This window comes from Ornithorhynchus anatinus, chromosome 8 (genome assembly GCF_004115215.2).
Source record: "Ornithorhynchus anatinus isolate Pmale09 chromosome 8, mOrnAna1.pri.v4, whole genome shotgun sequence".
Taxonomy (NCBI): Eukaryota; Metazoa; Chordata; class Mammalia; order Monotremata; family Ornithorhynchidae; genus Ornithorhynchus; species Ornithorhynchus anatinus.
The window spans coordinates 58,373,589-58,389,051 of record NC_041735.1 but is presented as its reverse complement, the minus strand read 5'-3'; the positions used below and the strand labels follow the sequence as shown (position 1 = coordinate 58,389,051).

The following is a 15,463-nucleotide window of genomic DNA, read 5'->3' as shown; positions in this document are numbered from 1 at the left end:
TCAAAAACAGGGGATGACTATGACAGAGAGTGGCTACATGGCTGATGGCTATATTAAAATTTTCAGGGAAGTCTCTTTTCCTCTTCAATAGGTGAATTATTTTCTCTGTCCAACGTATGTTTATGATTTATACAAACCAAATTGTAAACACCCAGAAGAAGAGCCTCGATGCATCCACTACTCTGCATATCTCGGCTGGCTGAAACTGCGAGGTAGCACCATATCAATTCAGGTAGAAACTGCAGTGTAAATCTCAGTAGCTGTTCCTCCCCACTGCGATAGAACTCAAATAGCTGGTGACAGACAGGTTCAAGCAGCTGAAAGAAAAACATTTTAAACACAAACATCACATACTTATTTCATTGACAATGTTTAAGGAGAAAAGGCTTCCTTGCTTTGTGAGTACCTAAGAAATCGAAAGAGTGCAGTTTTTGAGGCAAAGCAACTGTAACTGCTCAATCACAGGTGATTTTTTTTTTTTGCTTTTAGGCACTGCAAAATCTCCACTGGAAGGCTACACTACACAATACAGTGCATAAGAAAGTAAGAATTGCCATTTTTGAGGTCAGGGTCAATAATATTTTGGGAATTTTTTTGCAATGTTGAAAATATTTGAATTTGAAAGGTTATGTCTTTCTGTCTCAATTCAATTTCTAATTATTTAATCCCGAGGGAAGCCAAACATATTAGGACATTAACTTCCTTAGTGTTTTATCCGTGGGCAAAAGAAAGCTTTGATTATCAATGACCAAATCCAGCTGATATGTATTTTTTGGACATTAGTCAAATATTTGATTCCAGATCCTGTAAAATTGTAATTGCAAATTTATCAAATGAAAGTACATGCACCAATTTGAATTAAACACACAGGGACTTAAAATCAGTTGCGAGACCATAGTCAAGAATGATGTCAGATGGAAACAGAGTTGAAAGGGAAGAGGTGATTTATCTTAATACAAGTTTATACGAATGATTAAGGAGATAATGTGGTATCATGGAACAATTAAAGGAGAGGGAATCAGGAAACCAAGTTCTATTCCCAGTTCTGCTATTGGCCTGCTCTGTGTCTTTGAGTAAGTCACTTAACCAATCTGTGACTCAATTTCCTCACCTGTGAAATGGAGATCTCACATTAGTAACATGAGGATCAAATAAATCAATAATAATAATAATAATGATATTTAAGCATTTACTATGTGCCAAGCACTGTTCTAAGTGCTGGAGTAGAGACAAGGTAATCAGGATGTCCCACATGGGCTCACACTTAATTCCCATTTTACAGATAAGGTAATTAGCACATATTTTTACCCAAGGTCATACAGCAGTTATAATTAGAACTCATGCTTCCTTTCCACTTCACACGCTTCCATCTTGCGCCAGTCCAAGAATTTCACCTCTACTGCGACATATGACTGCCCTGGCCATCCCTCTTAATCATGGCCCCAGTTCCAAAAACAACAAAATAGGGACTGGGTCCTATCTATCATTCTTAGCTGGAGTATCAGGTGACTGGCCTGCTTTGAACACTCTAATTTTTTCGAATATGTTCAATCTACCCCACGTTTAGGTTATTTACAACAATATTATAACAATATTACTATTACACAAATGAAGAACAACACATCAGAATGGCATAACACCAGTTATGCCTGAAAAATAAAATGAAATAAATTGAACAAAATGATTACTTGAAAGTGCTTGATACTTCTGGAAATAAAAAATACGCCAAATACATATTCAATAGTGACGAAATTTGAGGAGGAAAAAAAGCCAATGCATAAAAACCCCAACACTTAAAGGAGACATTAAAGTTCTGTGGCAAAGCACAGTTAAGATCTCCTTTATTGATTTCCACTTTCACTAAAGGCCAGTCACTGAACTGCCACTCCTTCCCTCCACTCCTTCTTGACTCACCTAACTCACCTATTGAGCCTATGGAGTGTGGGGAGGCAAGCATGATGGGGAGATCCAGTTCCCTCCCTTTTCTGAAAAGTCTAAAAATGACTTTATTATGTCCAGTTAGGATAAGGGTCAGTCTGGTATAACTCTTTTTCCCTCTTTAGACTGTGAGCTCATTTGGGAGGAATGGTATGTTTATTGTTGTATGACATCCCAAAGCTTAGTAGAGTGCTCTGCACACAGTAAAGCACGCAATAAATATTACTGAATGAACTAAATGAATTAATGATAATTTGTTTCCAAAGGGTTCATGAAAAGACCTAGAATCGGTACAGTTAGGACAACAAATTATGAACTCCAGATTTTCAGCCTGCTCCACTCCACATCCCAAATACAAAATTATCTCCCAAAATAAACTTTTAACATTTCAAATTAACACATTCATGGACCCTCACTCCCTCCTTAGCTCCTTTTTAATTTCTCAGTTTCTCAGCCCATTTCACTTCACCTCTAATCTCTTTGAATGGTAACAGTCCCATGCTCTCAAATAGAGGAATTTCATTCTGTTTGGAAAAAAGCCAAGTTGAATAGGTTACCCCGCATGGGATAAAGAGGGACAACTCAACTGCAATACATTATTTCATATCCTTTAATATCACAGTTCAGCTTCCAACTATCTTGCTGAATCGCTCATTTCTAACTTCAGTCAAAATGGCAATCAAAAAAAGCTTAACTACCAGTTTAACCTTCTTTTTCCTAAGTTATATCAACCTGTCAGCTACCCTCAATTAGATCAGGGCAAAATATTAGGGTAGTGAAGTAATAAAGGCAAATGTTGCATTTAATGATTGGACTCTGTACTGTATTGGACTGTCAATCACTAAACATTGGAAAACTGACTTGATTATTCTGAGTTGTTTCTGTTTATGGTATTATGTGCGTAGTTGTCGCTACTCTCCTCAAAACAAGTCCAAACAAGCTTTGATTATAATCCTTGACAGAAATATATAGAACCAGGGAAAACAACAGTATGTAGTTAAGCATCAGACTAATAATTAAACCACAGTCGATATGCTGCTTTGACAGAACAACAAATTATTTTTTGGGCTTAGCAACAATATTTATAAAAGTTTAAAATGAAGTTTCAGTGATTTCTATAATCATTATTCCTTCAACTGCTCTTTACTTTCTTTTAAGACCCTGCTACAGTATGTAAGTTTATTGCCAATCTTTTTCTGTGAGACTTTCGGGATTTCAAAAATTTTTAGAATAGTCACTTTTTTTCCCCTCACATACAAAAGGGACTTCACCACAATCCCTGACCCGCCACTTTGGAGGCTGTGCCTATATCATCTTACCGGTGGAGCTTCTACCTCCTGTCCATCATCTCTCCTTATGTTTTAAGAGATTGCTTAGAAAGTAGTGAGAGGCAGAAAAGAACTGAGTTGTGCTATAAATCTACTCCTAAACCCAGATTTTAAAAATGGTGTCTCCTTAAGCACTAGTGATCAGACTGTCTTAACAACAGTACTATCAACAGAATTAAGGAGGCGAGAGGCAGCCTGCCTTAATGGAAAGACCATGGGCTCGAGAGACAGAGGTCGTGGGTTCTAATCCCGGCTCCGCCATGTGGAAACTGTTTGACTTTGGTCAAGTGACTTAACATCTCTGTATCTCAGTTACCTCATCTGTAAAATGGGGATGAAGACTGTAAGTCCCATGTGGGACAACTTTGTATCTACCCCAGTGCTTAGAACAGTACTTTGCACATAGTAAGTGCTTAACAAATACCATCATTATCATTATTAATAATCACTAGAGTCAATTCCTTGAATTTAAAAAAGTCAGAAGATCAACAATGATATTCATCGACCCCTAGGGGGTGCTCTCATACTCATACATGCATTCTTTTAAAGCACACAGGAAGGATATATCACAACATAGAGGGAATCTGTTATATTTGAACCATAAAATGACTCCTCGGTTTATGTGGTATCTAAAGAAGTTCCGATATTTATGACGGTTTGCTTCAGGTCTTCAAATATTTCTGGAAATCATTTTAACTGTAAAGATACTTCTCATGCATAATTCAGGGTTTTTTTTAAAGAATTCATTCAATTGTATTTATTGAGCGCTTAGTCATATCCAGAAAAGTGGCGTTTATATCAAAGGAAGCAAATCAGAACACATATGAAAAGGCACAAGGGTTTCACAGTGAAGCATAATCTTTCAAAATACCCATCATCTCCCCAAAACAACAAAATGCAAAGAAGATTTCATTGGATAGACAAAGTAGTCTTCATGAAGTATGACGACCCAAAGAGATTTTAACATCTATAAACAGGGGGAAAAAAATCCCTCAAGAAGTGATGGCCCCCAAAAAACTCAAATTGAACCCAGAAGCTCTCACTGAAAAATGGGAACTAACTGGTAAATGACACAAGATTCCATTCCATTGTCTCATTGGGGCACATGGTCTTCGGTATTGCTTATGTTCGTGTGAGAAGAATGGGGAAAGAAATATAAGGACCAAAAAGTGCTATTTAAAATTTAAATTTGATCCATAGCATCATCATTAACCTCAAAACCAAAAAGGATTACCTAGTAGTTCAGGCAGATTTCCAGGATCCTGGGTCACTGAACAGAATGCCTAAGTAGAATGCAACCTCTAAGAAATAGTGAATGTACCCTGTGATCGTATTAGGTAAATAGGGTCCGCATTAGGAGAGAAGTGTAACTTGAAGCTAGTCTCCCTTGCAATCCTCCCACCCTACAATTCTTCCACCAGGAAAACTGCAGCCAAATGCCCCCTGGGAGGTCTAACTCGGATCACAATTCCATCTGAAAGTACATATGATCTGAGGCCCAAGGGGACTTGAATTTTTTTTACAGTAGCCAGTATACTTACTTCACTGTGTGGCTCCTGGATAACTTTATATAAAGACGGAACCAAAGAATTCTTATCTTTCAAATTGTTGGCATAGTTTGATACAGAGGTTTCCGGTAGTGTCTAAAAACAAACAGAAAATGTATAATTGTTAACCTCATCTTAGATAAGCTGTTGTGACTGAAAACAAAATCTGGCATGTTAATGCTGCTTTATTTTTAGTCTTGCCTTGGTAAGAGAAAAAGGAAAAAAGTCTCAAGTGAAAAAGAGACATCACAACTTTTACATTATCTTTCCAGATACACAACCCATTCCATTTTAAGAGAAGATGGGCACATAACATGTTAGCTAAGTATGTGATCAATGGCCAACCACTCATTTCATAATTTCAATTTCTCAAATGAACGTGCATATATAAAAGCCTTCTGTCATGCCCAGAATCTGTCTTTTCTGCTATTCTGAGTATGAGACAAAATACAGACTTCCCAGAACTAGGGAACATTCTCTTCGAAGAAAGGGCAGCTCTTCTATTACCACACTTAAGCTGTGGCCACCATAAGCATTTAAAAAAATGGACTGGCAAATTCAAAATACCCAAAGGGCATCCACTTCCAGATGGCAAATGGGATCTTGACCAGAAGGATCCATAATCTACGGAAAAATATGGGAAGACAATGTGTTTATGGTCTTCGGAAATGTGACTGTAGAGTGAACGGCTGTATCAATCGATGGCATTTAATGAGTGTATCACATGGTTCATTTTCCCATGTATTTACATGCTATAAATAAGGATCTGTTCAAGAACCACTGGAAAAAAAAATCATATGAAATTCTTTTATATGCTATCAACTGAAACAGCAAATTTAGCTAAAATATTGTTTAATCTTTGTTAAAGGAATTAAAAGAATAAAATCACAATATTAATATTACATTTTTCTTTCACAAACTCTTGAAAAGAAATTCCCTCAAAATTATTAAAATACTAAGATATCACAACGCATAACAAGAAAACACAGAGTACCAACCCTAATGCTTGCCCTGAGGTGAAGGAGTTAGTAGATGCTTGTGGGCAGGGAATGAATGAGTCTACCAACTCTGTTTTGATGTATTCTTCCAAGTGCTTAATATGGTGCCCTGCACACAGTCAGCACTCAATAAATACTATTGATTAGCTCAGTAACTCTCCCTGCGCTAACCAGGTGAAATACACTGTTTGAGATGAGCTTCCAGACCTGATGAGTGCAATTAATCAACTACTACGCACAGTAAGTGCTCAATAAATATAACTGAATGAATGAATGAATGGTATTTAGTGAGCATTTGCTGTGTGCAGAGCACCACTCCCATTTTCCCCTTCCCACTCTTTACCAAACCTCTGTTTCTGACAGCTTTTCTATTTTCCTCTCCAAAACTTGAATTTATTCCTCCCTCCCTGCCCCCATCCCCAATAATCCCTCTGTACTAAATTTTAATGTTCAGTACAATATTTTGGTTCTTTCTCCCAACACCATGACAACAGCTTCCACCCCCTACTTCTGCCCACCCAACCTCCACCTTGCTGTTTCTCCTTTGCCAAAGCCACAGGGGCAATCAATCAATGCTATATATTTGGCGCTTACTATGTGCAGAGTACTGTACTAAGCAATTGAGAGAGTACAAAAGAGTTGGCAGATATTCCCTGCCCACAATGAGCTACAGTTAACAAGGAGGAAGACATCAATATACAAAAATAATTTATAATATATAATTTAAAGGCATGCATGTAAGGGCTGTGGGGTTGAAGGTGGGGCAGTTATTAAATGCCCAAAGGTCACAGATCAAAGTGCATAGATGATGCAGAAGGGAGAGAGACCTGGGGGATAAGAGTGCTTAATCGAGGAAGGCCTCTCGGAGAAGATGTGACAAAGTTTACAGTCATTTCACTTCACTTCAGGCGTATAGATTGAGCACATACTGTGTGCAGAGCATTGTACTATGTGCTTGGGAGAGTACAACATAACAATAACAGACATATTCCCCGCCCACAATGAGCTTACAGGCTAGAGGGTGAGACAGACATTAAAATAAATCAATATAAATAAATTAGAGATATGTACATAAGTGCTGTGGGGCTGAGGGTGGGGGATGAATAGAGGGAGCAAGTTGGGGTGATGCAGAAGGGAGTGGGAGAAAAGGAAAGGAAGGCTTAGTCAGGGAAGGCCTCTTGGAGAGATGTGCCTTCAGTAAGGCTTTGAAGTGGGGGAGAGTCACTGTCTGTCGGATATGAGCAGGGACGGCGTTCCAGGCAGGAGGCGGGATGTGGATGAGAGGTCCATGGCGAGAGAGTCGAGTTCGAGGTAGAGAGACAGCATTAGAGGACCTTACGTCTAGAGGGCAGAGATGAGGAAAGCCTAGGCCTGGATGTGGAGAGGGAGGGGGCAGCAGACTCCCACTCTCTCCCCGCACCCCAACCCCTCTCCTGACCACCCAGCTCCAGTCTGTCCTTGTCTCTGTCCCACAGCTTTAGCCATGCTGGGCATTCAGGGCTAAGCAGCAGGCAGTCGGGGGAGGCGGGGCGGTGGTGGTGGCAGCTGCTGTGGCGGCTACAAACATTAGCATGAAATGTGAAAGAACCAAAATACCACGCTGAATAAAATGCCTGCCAGAAATAGGGGAGGGCGAGGAAGGGGGAGGGGAAATGCAGACAGAGAGCAAACTGACAGCAGGGTGGAACTTAGACACATTGGGATAAGATGGCAAACAGCCCGGGACACATCCCCAAGTTCCACATACGGCAGAGTGGTCGTAATTGGGGGTGTGCTATGTTCTCAACTGAATGGAAAACCCTCCTCCAGTGAATACCGCTGCCACACATTCTCACCAACACTGACTGCCTCTTCCATGCACTCCCTTCTCCTATTCAAGCCTTCAAATTATTCTGAGGATAGAATGAGTAATTGAGATAATCACCTACCAAGGTAGATGAAGTAGACATTCCCAATCAGTCGCTTCAAAGCCATCCACCAAATGGGCTCCCTTCCCCAACTGTCCCTCACTTTTTTCCTATGGCTCTCCCTTTTATGCTTTGCACTCCTAACCAAGTTAATAGACAGTTCTTCAGTCAATCGATTGCATTTACTGAGTGCTTACTGTGTGCAGAGCACTGAACTAAGCACTTGGGAGAGTATGACACAACAGTGTAACAGGCAAATTCCCTTCTTCTATAACAGGGTGATTGTGCTCTTGAAGAACCTCTTCTGAAGGAAAACACACATTATAATATTTGCACCTTACCCAACACGATATGCATGTGCATAACAGTTTCTTCCAACAGCACGTAATGATAACTGTGGTATTTGTTAAGCGCTTACTATGTTGCTAGCACTCTTCTAAGTGCTGGGGTGGATACGAGCAAATTGGGTTGGACGCAGTCTCTGACCCACACGGGGCTCACAATCTTAGAGAAGCAGTGTGGCTCAGTAGAAAGAGCACAGGCTTGGGAGTCAGAGGTCATGGGTTTGAATCCCGGCTCTGCCACTTGGCAGCTGTGTGACTGTGGGCAAGTCACTTAACTTCTCTGGGCCTCAGTTACCTCATCTGTAAAATGGGGATTAAGACTGTGAGCCTCATGTGGGACAACCTAATTACCCTGTATCTACCCCAGCACTTAGAACAGTGCTCTGCACGTGGTAAGCGCTTAAATACCAACATTATTATTATTATTATTGTTATTAATAATCCCCACGAGGTAACAGAGGCACAGAGAATTTAAGCGACTTGCCCAAGGTCAAATGGCAGACAAGTGGTACAGGCAGAATTAGAATCCAGATCCTTCTAACTCCCAAGCCTGTGCTCTATCCACTTGGTCACGATCCTGTTTTTTCTACCAGAAGTAACTTGTCAAAGGGGCATTCCCTAATGCCATAACAACTTCTATAAAAAATGTGCAGTGAAAACACACACTATAGGACAGACCTTATTACGCTTCTATATCTGTGCCTTTGGCGATGCCATTTCCCTCACTGAATACCCTTTTCCTCTTCCCTTGTCAAAACAGAATCTATTCTTCCTTCAAAATGTCACTAGGCCTTCTTAAATTGACTCTAAGTCTTGTCCTTCCAGTTGCACTTAAACATTTATGTAGAACTGTGGGAATTGCGTGGGATTTCCTAGGGGTCTTGAATAGTAAGTCTGATTGCATCTAAGGCTTCTGGGATAAGAGTGAATGTAGGCACCAAGGCCTTCAATAATCTTTGCTGAAATTCAACTATTTAGGTTTAGGTAACTTGATGCCATCACCTTCAAATCACAACAAGGTTACAATTAGCCATATCTCTGCTTGGGAAGCATGTAAAGTGCACAGCTTCCTTTTTTCACGGTATTTTTTAAGTGTCAAGTACTGTTCTAAGCACTGAGGTAGATACTAGTTTATCAGGTTGGACACAGTCCCTGTCCCACATGGGACTCACAGTCTAATTTGGAGCAAGCTGGATTTAATGCCCATTTTACAGATGAGGTAACTGAGGTGCAGAAAAGTTAGGTGGCTTGCCCTAGGTCACACAGCAAGCAACTGACAGAGCCAAGATTAGAAGCCAGGTCTTTATGACTCCCAGGCCTATGCTCTTCCCACTAGACCATGCTGCTTCCCTGTCCTTAGGTTATCTTATTTATTCCCTTTGACAAGGGTTGGAACAAATCTTCTCCAGACAAGAAAAAAGGGTGAAGTTGCTCATGAAGAAGACATACAGCATTTTGCAGGATTTTTAAAGACCTTGGTAATAGCTTCTCTATTCAATCAATGGTATTTTTTGGAGCATCTATTTTGTACAGAGCACTGCTCTAAGCATTTAGGAGAGTACTGTAAAATAGAGTTGGTAGGAAGGATCCCTGTTCCCAAGGAATTTACAATCCAGAGGGGACCACAGACATTAAAATATATTACAGATAGAAAAAATGGTAGAGTGTAAGTCTAAATACGTAAGTGCTGTGCTCAGTGCGGAACGAATATCAACATTTAAGTGGTAAGCATCTGAGTGCTTAAGGTAAGATACGCAGAGGGGAAGGGTGGTAGGGGAAAATACGGCTTAGAAGGGAAGGTATCTTGGAAGAGATATGATTTTAGTGGACTTTAAAGCCAAGGAAGATGTGGGCAAGGAGCCAATGGTGGAATAGATGAGATCGAGGTACAGAGAGGTGGTTGTTAGAGAAGCAAAATGTGCAGTTTGGTTGTAGTAGATCAGCAAGATAAGGTATGAGGTAGAGTGCTGATTGAGGGACAATGCCTATGGTAAGGAGCGTCTGTTTGATGTGGAGTTCAGTGGGCAACCACCGGAGGTTTTTGTGGATGGGGAGATATGGTGTGAACTTTTTTTTTTTTTAGAAAAATGATCCAGGCAGCACATGAAATAGGGACTGCAGAAGGGAAAGAAAAGAAGTAAGGAGGTCAGCAGGAGGCTGACGCAAGAGTCACTGTGAGATATGATAAGTGCTTGGAGCAGCTTGAGAGCAATTGGATGGAGAGGAGAGGTCTGATTCTACAGCTGTTGGTTTTCAGTAAGTAGGACAGCTAAGATGTTGCCTGCAGTTCCCTGAATCCCAGGAATATCTCAGGATTCTACCAAAATTAAATGGCATAATTCTTACCCATATTGAAGAATTGCTGGATTGCTTACCAACAATTCAGGTTCTCTAAAGGTGTAGAGCTATGCCACATGAGCTAATCTCCCATCTTTCTACCTTGGTTAGAAAAATGGCTCTGAATTTCATTTCTTTTTAAAATAGAAGGCTTGGGTTGCCTCTGCTATGGAACTTGCAGTATTCCAAGGGAGGAACATTCCCCAGCCCTTACTGATGATCTGCAGCCACTCTAAATGCTAGGACAATGGTCTTTTCCATTTCTTTTACAGAGATGTGCTTCTACATATTTGTGGCTAGAGAGAGCATGGTTTTCCCCAACTTTTGGAGAACCTTAATTTTCATCAAAAAATAGTCTTTCATTCATTTGTTTTGATGAACAGTGAGATATATTATGGCATTTGTTAAGCTCTTACTATGTGTCAGGCACTGTAATAAGCCCTGGTGTGGGTACAGACACTGGGTGGGGTGGGTAGAGAAGCAGCGTGCTTAGCGGTAGAGCATGGGCCTGGGAGTCAGATGTGGGTTCAAATTCCAGCTCTGCCACTTGCCTGCGGTGTGGCCTTTGGGCAGTCACTTCTCTTCTCTGTGCCTAATTACCTCATCGTATAAATGGGGATTAAGACTGGTGACCCATGAGGGAAAGGGACTGCATCCAGTCTGATAAACTTAAATCTACCCTACCAGTTAGAACCAGTGGCACACAGTAAGCGCTTAACAAGTACCATATTATTCATTATTCTTATTCAAGCAAATCAGGTTTGGACACAAGTCCCTGTCCCACGAGAGGCTATTTACCTAATATACAATGAAGTAACTGCCATCACAACTTCAACTGGCAAATAAAATACCACATATTTCTCATTACAGAGAAGGGTGGGATTTTTTAACATCTTCTTGAGCAGAATTTGTTTACCAGAATACTAGGTAATCTGAGTCATTCCACAACATACCCAGCAACAAAAAAGAAGTTTTAATGGGTAATGTTTACAAAAGGTGGAGATTAGCACTTGTCAAATATTTCAAAGCACGTAACAAAAGATCACTAAACTGGATTTCATTTAACGATCTAATCAACACAGTACCGTAACCCAGGGAACACAGACCGTGAGCCCGTTGTGGGCAGGATTGTCTCTATTGCTAAATTGTACTTTCGAAGCGCTTAGTACAGTGCTCTGCACACAGTAAGCACTCAATACAATGGAATGAATGAGTTTATTGAAAGAGACTGATTGTCAAATAAAAATAGAAGTATCAGCATAATCCTAATCCTTGAATTTGAAAATGTGCTAACAAACTGAATGCCAACTCTAAATCAAATGTGATTAGAGCATTTGAAATCTGATTTGTAAGTGGAACAAATATTATAATACTTTTATGCACAATGTCAACTCAATTGGCATCACCCTCTTGTATTCAGTTTATAATAGTAAAAGTCATCTTGATGGGAAAGTATTTTTGAAAAAATAATAACCAAAGACAAAGGCACAACTTTCTTGACAGGCAGAACTTGGGCCTTCCTGCTGAATGAAAGGACTCTACTTCCTTGCCATTCCTGACTAGCATTCTGAATTGGGCATATCACATCAGTTCTTAATGCCAGGTCCTCATTAATAAAAGAGACAAATGATCTTAATAAAAAGAGACAATGATCTTTCCCATGTTACTACAGGGGAATGAAATATAAAAAGGCTCACTGTACTTTGAAATTTTACTACATTTTGCCAATTTAAAACAATTACAGCACATTCAATATTCCTGGCACCTCTGTTCGCCTATACTGTACTGATCTTTCACACAAACTCACCATTTTTTCCCTCTCGAGGTTCAGAAGACTAAATAAGAAATCTTAAAAGTAATGATAAGAAACCATGTGGTGCAACACATGAAAAGGAAACCAGATGTTTCAAGTTAGAGTTTCATTTGACAGATGGTTAAAGGAGAATTGGCATTTAACCAGAGTGGGAATTTGGAGAGAGAATAAACAAATAAAACAAACCAACCGCCAATCACCCTCATTGTATAATTGTATTCATTTTAAATCGCTTATATAACAGGTGTATAAACTATCCCCATCACTAACCTACTTTACATGTCTGTCTTCCCTGTAGAATAAAGCTCCTTATAGGCAAGGGTCGTACCTGCCGGCTCTGTGCTTAATACAGTGCTCTGCACACAGTTAGTGCTCAACAAATACCACTGAATTGATTCACAGATTTCCTAGCAATCAGAAAGAATGAGCAGGATGGGCCCTTTTCTAACTAAGCCCAATATACACCACTACAGGTAATCTGAGAGAGACATGGAAGTAAAAATAATATTTCCCCCCCCAAAAATTTTAAGGCATAACTACTTTTCTTTAGAGATAACATTGAAATACTTATTTTTAGTTTAAGTCTCTAATTCTCCTTAGAGATATGCTTGATTAAAATGACAAAGAAAGAAAGCATTTCAAAGTATAAAACTATGCAGCCAAAATGCTAGCAAAAAAATTCAAAAGGTCCACAACTGAAACATGGCTGCTCCTTTGCCTCTGCCAAGGGTAAGCAGGCAGCAGCACTGGCGAAGGGGCCCACAGAGTGGTACCAGCCAAACAGCCCGCCTAGTGGATAAACAGCACAGGCCTGGGAGTCAGAAGTACCTGGGTTCTAATCCGGACTCCGCCACTTACCTGGTATGTGACTTAGACAAGTCACTTTCACTTCTCTGTGCCTCAGTGATCTCATCAGCAAATGGTGGCTAAGACTATGTATCCATGGGAGACATGGTCTTTGTCCAACCTGAATAGCTTGTATCAATCCCAGACAGTGCCTGGCACATAGTAAGTGCTTAACAAATGCCATTAAAGAAAAGTATTTGGGGCCAGAGGGGAGAGAAGTTCGGCAACCAGCCAAATTTAGGATGGTGCTCCACCATCTCCTTGCCTTGCTAGGCACGCCCCCCCCCCGTAATTTTCTCTTATTTCCCCACCCTCTCAGGTCACACCTGGAGAGTTTTCAGGGACTCTACCAGTCCTTGCTATGGGGAGGGAGAGTCAAGCAAAGGACTACCCATTCCAATCTTGGTTGGGCAGTGGCTAGCAAGTAGACAGCAATCTGCTACAAGTCAAAACCTCACCCGTGCTGGGCAGCAGTGGCGCGGGAGAAAGTCAAGGGCGGAGACTTAAGTTTACTGCGTGGAAGGCGGCAGTGGTAAACCACTTCCGTATTTTTACCAAGAAAACTCTATGGATCCACTACCAGAATGACTGCAGATGGAGAGTGGGTGTTCTGGGAGAGATGTGTCCGTGGTATCGCTATGGGTCAGAACACTCGACGCATAAGACAAGATTTCCTCCCTCCATATGATGCAAGGCTCAAAGCCTTTTTTTGGCTCCCAGGAAAGGAAAAATATGATTGGAAGAGAAAAGGAATGAGAAAGAAACTCTTAGCAGACCACTTTAGCAGACTAAAAGGTTGCCTATCAAAAGGAATGCCATTTGTAAAACCCATCCAGACTAGAATTTTCTGTGAACTGTCATACTTACGCCCCTCTCAGGGTCGCACCTGGAGTGATTCCAGTATTCTACTGGTCGCGACTACAGGAGGAAGAGTCAAGCAGAGGCATATCCACTCCATTCTAGTTTGGGCAGTGGCTAGCGAGTGGAAGGCAATCTGCTATAAGTCAAAACTCACCTGTGGATGGGCAAGCAGCGACATGGGAGAGAGTAGGGGTGAGGACTCAAGTTTACTGCGCAGAAGAAGGCAATTTTAACCCCTTCCATATTTTTATTAGGAAAAACTCTATGGCTACACTACCAGAATGACTGCAGTTGAGTTAGGCGTTCTGAGAGAGGTGTCCACGCGTTGCCGTGGGTGGAGACGACTTGACAGCATAAGACAAGACGAGTCATACTACACATATCTTTTCAAAGGGTTATATTGAGAGCAAAACATTCAATGCTGAAGCTGGGTTCCTATTAAACAATAAATGTTACCTTGAACTCTGAGAGCCACTCCTCCCACAATCCCTTTTGTCCAACGTGAACATCTTCCAGCATCTGTTCTTACCCTTCAACCTAAATTTAAAAGAAAGAAGTACTCTTGTAAATGCAAATAGCCTACTTACAGCTAAAATACTACTAGGCCAAATATCAAACATAATCTGTTTAACTTTTAATAAGATCAGCGTGCATTAACAAGCCGAAGCCAAAACTCCTAGGACCATAAATGCACAGGATGAAAAAACGAACAAGTCATGCTCATTTAAAGTTAATTTAGAAGGGGCCTCAAGGAGATCTGACCCATTTTTTCAATTCTTAACTCAGTGACAATCGACCTAGATAAACCACAATCCAATAAATAATTTTTAACATTCACAAGAGGGAAAGATAATGTGCAGTTCACACACTGGCCAAAAACAATAAATTCTTGAAAGGACACTGAAAATTACCAAGAACTTAATGTGTGGGGAAAAAAATCAAGATAGATTTAAAAACATACAAATGCAAAGAACAGTCATTTTATTAATCAGAAATGTACTAAATTGTATTTGCCACTTTCTTTTGTTTCATTTGGCAAGTGGAGCTATATAAATTCCCAGAGAATTACACAACTCAAAGAAGCTAAAAGGTAAAATTCTCGGAAGGGATTATTATAAAACCAAAAAAGGAAATATTTGAAATAACAAAAAGCTGTCTAGCAATTTCTCATCAAAACACTAGCAGGTCTTAAGGATATTAAGAAAAAAGTTGCCAGCCTGGGTGAAAAAACATAGGGCATAATTATAGGAGGAGTGGGACTGTGGACCTGATTCTTTAAAAGAAGTTATTATCAATCAGTCGATGGTATTTGAGCACTTATGGGTGTACAGCATTGTACTAAGTGGTTGGGAAAGTACAGTAGAGTTGGTCACACACAATCCCTGAACCCAAGGACCTTACAGTCTAGAGGGGGCCTCCCAACCCCCAAGGCATAAGTATAGTCACTGGTTTTAAATTAAATAAAAGACAAGGAGGAAATTCTTAAAATGAACTTAGGAGCCCTGACCATCTGTATGAAGAGTGTTTTTAAATTCACTGAGAAT

General features: G+C 40.4%; 1 protein-coding gene across 1 annotated transcript in view; it reads right to left on the bottom strand.

The window, feature by feature from the left end:
- FAM126A (family with sequence similarity 126 member A) overlaps positions 1–15,463 on the bottom strand; it is a 66,789-nt gene that overhangs the window by 34,266 nt on the left and 17,060 nt on the right. The window contains 3 exon segments of the mRNA XM_029070454.2: positions 134–317; positions 4,808–4,909; positions 14,376–14,456. Of these exon segments, the coding sequence (XP_028926287.1) occupies positions 134–317; positions 4,808–4,909; positions 14,376–14,438 (349 nt within the window). The 5' untranslated portion in view covers positions 14,439–14,456.